The sequence below is a fragment of the Hordeum vulgare genome, chromosome 7H (assembly GCF_904849725.1).
Source record: "Hordeum vulgare subsp. vulgare chromosome 7H, MorexV3_pseudomolecules_assembly, whole genome shotgun sequence".
Classification (NCBI taxonomy): Eukaryota; Viridiplantae; Streptophyta; class Magnoliopsida; order Poales; family Poaceae; genus Hordeum; species Hordeum vulgare.
Window position 1 is genome coordinate 576,918,634 of NC_058524.1, and position 11,269 is coordinate 576,929,902.

At 44.0% G+C, this 11,269-nt stretch overlaps 1 protein-coding gene across 1 annotated transcript; it reads right to left on the reverse strand.

Annotated features, from left to right (window-relative positions):
• Nucleotides 1-8,504: 8,504 nt before the first annotated feature.
• Nucleotides 8,505-9,926, reverse strand: LOC123410115 (SKP1-like protein 1). Its single transcript, XM_045103004.1, has 2 exons — nt 9,409-9,926; nt 8,505-8,798 (listed from the first exon to the last, which is right to left on the reverse strand). The coding sequence occupies exons 1-2, from the start codon at nt 9,760-9,762 to the stop codon at nt 8,625-8,627; spliced, it is 528 nt and encodes a 175-aa protein (XP_044958939.1). The 5' UTR covers nt 9,763-9,926; the 3' UTR covers nt 8,505-8,624.
• Between the last annotated feature and the right edge of the window lie 1,343 nt (nt 9,927-11,269).

Here is an 11,269-nt window from a genome sequence, read left to right on the forward strand (position 1 = left end):
AAGGAGCATCAATAGTTGATGGTTTGTAAAACCACTAAGTTTCAAGAAAGGCAAGGGCTAGAAGGGATACTTCGTGAAACGACAAAACAGTTGCTGCACTAATGAAGAGACCCAAGATTAAACCCAAACCCGAGACTAAGTGCTTCTGTAATGAGGGGAACAGTCACTAAGGCGGAGCAACTCTAGATACTTGGTAGATAAGAAGGCTGGCAAAAGTCGAAAAAAGTATATTTGATATACATGATGTTGATGTGTACTTTACTAGTACTCCTAGTAGCATGAGGGTATTGGATACCGGTTCGGTTGCTAAGTGATTAGTAACATGAAATGAAAGCTACGACATAAACGGAGACTGGCTAAAGACGAGGTGACGATACGTGTTGGAAGTGTTTCCAAGGTTGATATGATCAAACTTCGCACGCTCCCTCTACCATCGGGATTGGTGTTAAACCTAAATAATTGTTATTTGGTGCTTGCCTAAGCATGAACATGATTGGATCGTGTTTATTGCAATACGATTATTCATTTAAAGAGAATAATGGTTACTCTATTTTCTAGAATAATCACCTTCAATGGTTTATCGAATCTTGAGCGTAGTGTTACACATGTTCATGATATTGGTGCCAAAAGATACGAGGTAATGATGATAGTACCACTTACTTGTGGCACTGCCGCTTGAGTCATGTTGGTATAAAATGCATGAAGAGGCTCCATGCTGATGGATCTTTGTACTCACTTGATTTTGAATCACTAGTGACATGCAAATCATACCACATGAGCAAGGCCTTGTTTTCATTGAGATGGAATAAGATAGTAACTTGTTGGAAGTGATGCATTTTGATGTATGCAGTCCAATCTGTGCTGAGGCAAGCAGTGGATATCATTATGTTCTCACTTCAATGACGATTTGAGTAGATACTAGAGTATTTGCTTAATGAATCACAAGTCTGAAATATTGAAAAGTTCAATTCTGTTTCAGAGTGAAGTTCGTCGTAATAAGAGGTTAAACTGTCTACGATATGATCATAGAAATGAATATCTGAGTTACGAGTTTTGGTACGCAGTTAAGACAATGTGGAAATTGTTTCGCAGTTCATGCCACCTAGAACATCATAGTGTGATGATGTGTCTGAACGTCATAGCCACACACTATTTGGTATGGTGCATGCTATGATGTCTCTTATCGAATTACCAATATCGTTTATGGGTTAAGCATTAGAGACAACCGCATTCACTTTAAATAGGGCACTACGTATTTCCGTTGAGATGACACAGTATAGACTGAGGTTTAGAGAAATCCAAACTGTCGTTTCTTGAAAGTTTGGGGTTTCGACACTTATGTGAAAAAGTTTCAGTCTGATAAGCTCGAACCCAAAGCGGATAAATGCATCTTCATAGGATATCCAAAACAGTTGGGTACATCTCCTATCTCAGATTCGAAAGCAAAGTGTTTGTTTCTAGAAACGGATCCTTTCTCGAGGAAAGGTTTCTCTCGAAAGAATTGAGTGAGAGGGTGGTAGAACTTGATGAGGTTATTGAACCATCACTTCGACCAGTGTGGAGCAGGGCGCAGGAAGTTGTTCCTGTGGCGCCTACACCAATTGAAGTGAAAGCTGATGATGGTGATCATCGAGCATCGGATCAAGTTACTACAAGCCTCGTAGGTTGACAAAGGTCGCGTACTACTACAGAGTGGTACGGTAACCCTGTCTTGGAGGTCATGTTGTTGAGCAACAGTGAACCTACGAGTTATGGAGAAAGCAATGGTGGGCCCAGATTCCGACAAATAGCTGGAAGCCATGAAATCCGAGAGAGGATCCATGTATGAAAACAAAGTGTAGACTTTGGAAGAACTACTTGATGGTCATAGGACTATTGAGTAAGGATGGATCTTTAAAAGGAAGACAGACGATGATAGTGATAAGTCACTATTAAGAAAAGCTCGACTTGTCGCAAAGATGTTTCCGACAAGATCAAACAGTTGACTATGATGAGACTTTCTCACTCGTAGCGATGCTGAAAGTCTGTTAGAATTATGTTAGTAGTTGCTGCATTATTTATGTAATATTGCATGTAGGATGTCAAAACATTGTTTCCTCGACGGTTTCCTTGAGCAAACATTGTATGAGATACAACCATGAGGTTTTGTCGATCCTAAAGATACTAGCAAGTATGCAAGCTCCAGTGATCCTTCAATGGACTGGTGCAAGCATCTCGGAGTTGGAATATACACTTTGATGAGATGATCAAACATTTTGGGTTTGTACAAAGTTTATGAGAAACTTGTATTTCCAAAGAAGTGAGTGGGAGCACTATAGAATTTCTGATAAGTATATGTGGGTGACATATTGTGGATCAAAAGTAATGTAGAATTTCTGTAAAGCATACAAGGTTGTTTGAAAGGAGTTTTCAAAGGAATACCTGGATTGCGCTACTTGAACGTTGAGCATCAAAGATCTATGGAGATAGATCGAAAGCGCTTAATGGAAGTTTCAACAAGATGCATGCCTTGACAAGTTTTTGAAGGAGTTCGAAATAGATCAGCAAAGAAGGAGTTCTTGGTTGCGTTGTGAGGTGTGAATTTGAGTAAGACTCAAAACCCGACCCCGGCAGAATAAAGAGAATAGACGAAGGTCGTCTTGTATGCCTTAGCCGTAGACTCTAAAGTATGCCATGCTGAGTACCGCACCTGATGTGTGCCTTGCAGCAAGTCTGTTGAGAGGTACAGAGAGTGATCCATGATTGAATCCCTAGCAGCGGTCAAAATTTATCCTTAATAACTGATGGACTAAGGAATTTTTCTCGATTATGGAGGTGGTTAAAGAGTTCGTCGTAAAGGGTTACGTCGATGCAAGCTTTGACACTAATCCGAATAACTATGAGTAGTGAAACGGATTCGTATAGTAGAGTAGATATTTGGAGCATTTCCGAATAGCACGTAGTAGCAGCATCTATAAGATGACATAAAGATTTGTAAAGAACGCACGGATCTGAAAGTTTCAGAACCGTTGACTAAAACCTCTCTCACGAGCAAGACGTGATCAGAACCATAACTATATGGGTGTTGGATTCGTTGGAATCACATGGTGATGTGAACTAGATTATTGACTCTAGTGCAAGTGGGAGACTATTGGAAATATGCCCTAGAGGCAATAATAAATTAGTTATTATTATATTTCTTAGTTCATGATAATCGTTTATTATCCATGCTATAATTGTATTGATTGGAAACACAATACTTGTGTGGATACATAGACAAAACACTGTCCCTAGTAAGCCTCTAGTTGACTAGCTCGTTGATCAAAGATGGTCAAGGATTCCTGGCCATAGGCAATTGTTGTCACTTGATAACGGGATCACATCATTAGGAGAATCATGTGATGGACTAGACCCAAACTAATAGACGTAGCATGTTGATCGTGTCATTTTGTTGCTACTGTTTTCTGCGTGTCAAGTATTTATTCCTATGACCATGAGATCATATAATTCACTAACACCGGAGGAATGCTTTGTGTGTATCAAACGTCGCAACGTAACTGGGTGACTATAAAGATGCTCTACAGGTATCTCCGAAGGTGTTAGTTGAGTTAGTATGGATCAAGACTGGGATTTGTCACTCCGTGTGACGGAGAGGTATCTCGGGGCCCACTCGGTAATACAACATCACACACAAGCCTTGCAAGCAATGTGACTTAGCGTAAGTTGCGGGATCTTGTATTACGGAACGAGTAAAGAGACTTGCCGGTAAACGAGATTGAAATAGGTATGCGGATACTGATGATCGAATCTCGGGCAAGTAACATAACGAAGGACAAAGGGAATGACATACGGGATTATATGAATCCTTGGCACTGAGGTCCAAACGATAAGATCTTCGTAGAATGTGTAGGATCCAATATGGGCATCCAGGTCCCGCTATTGGATATTGACCGAGGAGTCTCTCGGGTCATGTCTACATAGTTCTCGAACCCGCATGGTCTGCACACTTAAGGTTCGACGTTGTTTTATGCGTATTTGAGTTATATGGTTGGTTACCGAATGTTGTTCGGAGTCCCGGATGAGATCCAGGACGTCACGAGGAGCTCCGGAATGGTCCGGAGGTAAAGATTGATATATAGGAAGTCCTGTTTTGGTCACCGGAAAAGTTTCGGGCTCATCGGTAGTGTACCGGGAGTGCCGGGAGGGGTGCCGGGGACCATCGGGAGGGGTGTCACGCCCCAAGGGGTCTCATGGGCTATGGGAAGAGATAAACCAGCCCCTAGTGGGCTGGAATAAGTTCCCACTAAGGCCCATAAGGTTTGAGAAGGAAAAAACACTAGGTGGAAAGAGTTTCCAAGTGGGAAGGTGGAATCCTACTCCAAGTAGGATTGGAGTAGGACTCCTCCACCTCCAATTTCGGCCAACCCTTGAGGGTTTGAGGCTGCCTCTTCCCTCCCCCTCCCTCCTATATATAGTGAGGTATTAGGGCTGATTTGAGACAACTTTTGCCACGGCAGTCCGACCACATACCTCCACGGTTTTTCCTCTAGATCGCGTTTCTGCGGAGCTCGGGCGGAGCCCTGCTGAGATTAGATCACCACCAACCTCCGGAGCGCCGTCACGCTGCCGAAGAACTCATCTACCTCTCCGTCTCTCTTGTTGGATCAAGAAGGCCGAGATCATCGTCGAGCTGTACGTGTGCTGAACGCGGAGGTGCCGTCCGTTCGGCACTAGATCGTGGGACGGATCGCGGGACGGTTCGCGGGATTGTTCGCGGGGCGGATCGAGGGACGTGAGGACGTTCCACTACATCAACCACGTTCACTAACGCTTCTGCTGTACGGTATACAAGGGTACGTAGATCACACATCCCCTCTCGTAGATGGACATCACCATGATAGGTCTTCGTGCGCGTAGGAAATTTTTTGTTTCCCATGCGACGTTCCCCAACACTGGGACGCCGTCCCCGTCCACCCCGATTGGATCTGGGGCCTCCCCAGCCGGTTGTGGTGCCCCTTCCTCCGCCGGGCTGCTGCGTCCTCTGTGTAGCCTGCTGGATCCCTTCGAGAGGGGGATTCGGCTCCTTAGCGGCGTAGTGGAGGTCTGGCAGCAAGGCGGCGACGCTAGCCCATGCACGTCGTCTGTCGACGTGCCGAAGGGAGGCGTGGATGGGTTAACAGGGACGGACGGGCGGTCATGGCCGAAGGTAATGTAAACCTATGGCAATGGTGGGGCCTGCTAGCGTGCTTGAATAAAGGTGACGGTCCTAGTGTTCCTCTTGCGCCAAGACAAAGATCTGCCTGATACACGAACTTTCTTATCTGGTCGAAGTGGCGGGTTCCGGAAGGCTCCGCCGCGAACTCCCAAGGTGTGTTATGCGTGGAGATTGCTGGATCGGGTGGAATTCGGTCGTGCCCATTGGTTCTCCATTAAGGAGGGAGCGGCGCAAAGCTCTGCTATCTAGTTCCATCAGGAGATATCTTACTCTATGGTAAAGTAAGAGGCGGAGAATGTCATGAAAGCCAAGATTGGAGGACTAGTACTGGTGATTATAGCCTACGACGCCGAGGAATTTGCTTACAGTTTTGGAATTCGTAGCAGTGATATGTAAGTAGGGGTCACATCACAAGTGATGTTCAAGGTCCTACCTTTCAGGATGAAAATCCAAGGCCTGACTTAATTGGTTGTGCCTAGCAATGGTCTTATTGAAGACATTGCTTTGAGAGCGGGCATTATCTTCAGGATGAAAATCCAAGATTTACGATCGGGCGACAACGGTGCTTGTGCACTATTTCCTTCTTGGAGGCGTCGTTTTTGAAGTACTTGAATATAGGTGTTGTCTTGGTGGTGATTGTGCTGCTGTTGCAAGTACTGAAACTCTGTAGTGAGACTTTTATTTTTTAGTTTCTTCTTCGTTTTTTTGGCTGTGTGCCTCTGTCATGCCATTAGGGCATTGCGTTGTTGCAGAGGCTGAATGTAATTGGTATCTCCTCGATATTAATATATACTATTTATCAAAAATGGTATGCAGCCCAGCCATTGACCTCACACCTATACCTAAACCTACTTCTACAATATGAGTGGAATCCTAACCGGACTCAACATGACCTACACGGTCAGACAGAAGTACTAGTACATCTACGTACCCTAACCATACTACTATTCGGACACGAACGTGTACTTTGTCTAATTAGTTGCACCCACAACGCATATCCCATCCACCCATCGAGTATGCATGTCAAATTAGCAAGCGTCTAGGACCCACAAAGATGCTTTGTACCCAACGTATTCTAGTTTTCTTGTGACATTTATTTCACGTATTTAAATGATTTGACTCGAGCTAGCCCCACAATCTGACACAAGGGATCTCTCTGTGTGGTCCGATATAGTACAATTCAAATTTCAAACTATTGTACAGCCGATAAGGGTAGATAAGGCCTCAATAAATCTTGCCGTGTTTACCTAATCATGGTGCATTATTTACTAGAAAAGTTAATGAAAATATTCTACAAAACTAAGGAAATTAACTATAGATGGGTGTAGCGATCTGTGAATAATCAAAATAAACTCCAAAAAAATGTGAGCCATTACAAAGTTTCTCAAAAGTTCTTCTCATGTTTAGGCAAAGTTCTTCCCAGGATATATATGATATTAAAATATCACAAAGAAGGGCTTTACAATGAATATCCGAGGAATTTATTCATATAATTGAAGAACTTCATAATTTTATTAATATAAATACTTTCATTGCTTAGAAAGTCCTGTTTATCTGCCTATAAAGTGCTAATTTATTTAGAAAGTCCTTTGTATCTTCGTATACAGTGCTAATTTATTTAGTAGTGCTGGGACTGGAAAAAAGTTTCCCGTTTCTTAAAGGGGAGTGCGGATAGAGGGTCCAAAGAGTCCTCTCATGTCCATGGATTCTACAAAGGTCCTCAATTCTTCCATCAAAGGATCACTAAAGATTACAAAAAAGTACACAATAATGCCAATTCATTTCCTTGAGGAAATCAAAAATTACACAAAACATAAGGCCAGTCACTAGCCGAAAACTGCAGTAGAGGAATCAAAATAAGATTAATCTATCTTGAGAAGACACAATAACACACATGACTAGATACATCTCAAAAGATTGAGAAAATAATAGGCTTGTTTAAAAAACAAGGAGATGATTCTCTGCTACCTAGTCAATCTTGTTGGAAGATGGGGAAGAGCTATCAACCAGCGGCGTGCTTGTCGGAGGAGTGGCGGTGAGGCCTCAATGAATAGATCTCCCCACCACCGATCTGCCCACAATGGTGGTGATGCTGCTACCTATTATTCATTGATGCCCAGTGTCTCCACCACAAAGCTTGATGTCAATGAGGTAGCCCTGCCCGCTGCATCTTACTGCCATGGCCATGGATCTCACGATAGAGGATGCAAGTCAAGGATGAAGAGCAGTCGCCTACCGGTGGACAAGCACTGCTCGGGGAGGGAGGAGCATGGGAGGAGGAGTGATCGGCCGGTGCATGGCCGTGGTGGGTCGCCGACGATGCACCTGCGATGGGAGGGAGTACGAGAGGGAGAGCGAGGGATCTGGATTGGGGACACGAGAAGGGATAAGGATGGGCGAGAGAGATAGGTACGGGGTAGCTGTATTTCATCAAGCGTATAACAGGAAAATATGGTTTTGGCTAGGGATATGTGGGCTAGGGCCTAGGGGGCACACATCCACGTGAAGCAGCACCGGCAGCGATTGGCGTTGCGCGGATAACTGGTTAGGAATAGCCATATTCGCTCGGACACTAGGTGTGGAAGACAACTCCTACTACTACATCACATAGGACTCTTCTAATTTAAGACTAATCCTAACAATCTCTTTCTAATCTTGACTTTTATTTTATGTGTTGCTTCGATCTTGATGATTGTAGATCATCTTTTGTCGAGTCATTTTGTCGCACCATGGTAAGTTAAGTTGATATGCTTCACTGATCGCAACAATCTCTTATCAATTTAAACTTGAAGAGTTTACACGTCATCTCAAATATGTCATGGACTACTCAACCTACTAGAACCTTGTGGAATATATCCTAAATCCTAAATCCTAAACCCTAACCCCTCTTTGCCAAGACTTTGGAGCATAGCTAGTAAATGACATTGCACAAAGATATCGGCCTATACTGTGATATTTCTTGGGGGTTCTACAGTCAGCAAGTGCACTATTATTTACTTCACCACGTACTTCAAGAATTGTTGGTAGCAAAGAATAGCATTTGATAGAAAGAATGCTAACCAAGCCTTTTCTCTTTAAGCAAGGCTAATCCAAAATAAGGGGTACAATAGACCGGTGACACGATAGCACTAAGACTACCTAGGGAATCTCCTCAATCATTGAAGAGTGCCTCGCCCGGACTTCCTCATCCACCCTAGCAAGATACTTATCAACTCCTTGTGGATCACACGACCCCGTGGACTATGCCGCCCACTCCAACCTCATGTAGAGACAATGACGAATATGTTCACGCAAGCATAAACACTGAATATGTTTACTGACACCACTTCATAGACTCCAGTACATCAAATTAAAACATAAAGAGTGCAACTAAAATGTTGACATGAAAAACAATAATTAAGTGTTCATTCAACGCGACCTGGATGCTCCTCTATTGAAATGCCCACTGGTTCTCCCTACGGATCTTCTCCTCCTCCTCGGGCAAGTAGTCGTTCTTGATGTTGAATATATTACGAATCTCCTCTGGGGTTTTGCCACTAATCATGTTGGCAGCAGTCTGGCAAGTCAGGTCGAACAACCCCTTGATATTGAGGTATCTTGGAGCCTGAGAGGGGGCAAAAAGAACCATAGGGTGTTTGAGAAAAGCATTAATTTATAATGGCTTTAGAACATGAATAGTTACATAAATTGTCTTGTATTCACATGTGTTACAAGCTAATAAAACACAAAACAACACATGAAGTGACCTATCGTGCCAGAGAGAAGCATTACTATATGTAGCATAATCATAAAACCCATATGTTGTTATTAGTAGTCTCATGTTTCCGCACATTAATCATATACGATTTGCTGCCACAATGATAATGCATCTAGTAAGTTCACACTGATCATAATAAAGATTCCTAGGTTACGCGTAATAATCATATACACATATCAGTGAAATATAGCAGACCACAAGATGATGCCGTAACATATTTACCTAGATTTTGTATGACCGGCCAATGTGTACGTCGCTAATAAAGCACAATCCTTTATAATGAAAATCTAATCTAGTCCAATCAGAACAAGTACCTTGATGGTTTTACGAGGAGTCTGTTCAATCTAATATAAATAGTAACAAGATACCCAAGCCTAATCTAGATCAGTGCCAAAGGGGAACATCGAGAAAAAGTGGATTTAGAGAAAGAAAATGGTCGAATCGAAGGATATCATACCTGGATGAGGTCGAAGAGGGTGACATGGTCGACCTTCATGAATTCTGCATCCCAGATCTTGAGGTCCTTGGCTAGGCCAGGGGGAGCCACAGCGTCAGATGCAACAACACCGGTGGCTCCAGTGGTGTCGTCGGCTCGCTTGGTCGGGATGTGTTTGTTGCAGTACTCGATAACCTTGGAGAGGATCTTGGAGTTGATGTTGGGGATCGAGATGCGTTTGTCGGTGCAGTCATCCTCGATCATGTGGCGGATGGTCTGCGACGCCATGGCGACCGCCTCCTCCACCTCAAACTCCTCGCCGTCGGACGACTTTAGCATGATCATCTTCTTCTCGCCTGCCGCCGCAGTTGCCATCACCGTTGAATCCTTGCTGGGGGTGGGTGCGGACGAGTTGCGGATGAGGAAAACCCTAGAAACGCGGCGGCGGCAGAGGGGAGGAAAAGATGGGGAATTTGGTTGCTGCGTGTTGGGCTGTGCTAGGGTTCGGGGGGAATTTATTCATTGAGGCCGGGCAATGCGTGATTGAACATCTATCTACCGTACATCACAAGGAAACTAAGCAAGTACTACCAAACAAAATCGAACCAAATTTGGAAATAATTTGTTTGATTAGATCCATAGGAGGAGGGGTTCGAGCACACATTCGACCGTCCGATCTATATCTAGCGCATGCAAGACCAGCGGTGTCACTTTTACAAAAAGAACCCGCCACTCCACTCTTTTATTTTGCAAAATCCCTCTTTATCTCTCGTGCAACCCCATCCCTCCCCAACCTCCTCCAGCCATCCATGGATTTCGATCTAGCATGGTGGACACCCCACACCATGCGCCGCAACGCCACACATGCCTCCTCTCTGTCGTTGTCGCCCACCACCTCCATGACCCACTTCTCCGAGCCATCTCCTCTATGCACTTCCCCGTATCCTTCCACTCTGACCTTCGCAAGTACGTGACCAACATTGTAGTTCCTCGATGCATCGCCAATGTCGTTCTCTGTTCAGTAGCCCCACCACCCAGCATCGCCACCACCTCCCCTTTCTCCTCCTCGGTAGTGGTAGTGGCTAGAGGAAATGTGGTGGTAGTTGAAGAGAGGAAAGATGGATACTTCGATTGTTGCAGTGTGGGTTGGGCTTCTGGGGTATTGATTGGGATATTTCATGGGGACGGATTGGGCAACGCGTGTTAGGATAGAGTGCCGTAACTAATAAGGAAGCGACGCGATATAATTATCAACCCAAATTTGGACCCTGTAGATGGATTAACCATTGATCAAACTACAATCATGTGAAATTATTGTGTTTGTTGTTTCCTAATTTCTCTTCTCCTTGAGCACTAAAGTATGTCGTACACAATTAAAATTAAGTTTCTATATAAGAGAAGATTGTACTTATATGATAAAAAGTACTCATTGGAGATAGCCTGAACATGTTAACTATATGATTCAGAGAGAAAATGTGAAGGTAGTTTGTCTCCATCTACCATCAAATATTATACAACAATAATCCCCTTTGGTGGACTAGGGATCAAGGAATCCATAATGAAATAGTAGTGGCGGCGGAAGAAAGGAAAGATGGGAGCTTTGGTGCAAGGTGGTCTGAGTTGGGGGTTCGGGGACATTTATTTTTTGAGGCGGTGCAACACATTGATGGATAACTATCGTATTTGTGTCTTTCAAGGACAAGTAAACCGAATAAATTGAACGACATTTGTTACAACCAGAGAGGGAGCATTGGTGTGGATGAACCTCCAACGCTGGCACAACGACATCGCCAGGTGATCACCTACCACGGCTGCGCAGTAGTCTCTCACCTACCACGACCTAGCAAATTTCACTGCTTTGATCTTTTTGCGTAAGTTCAGC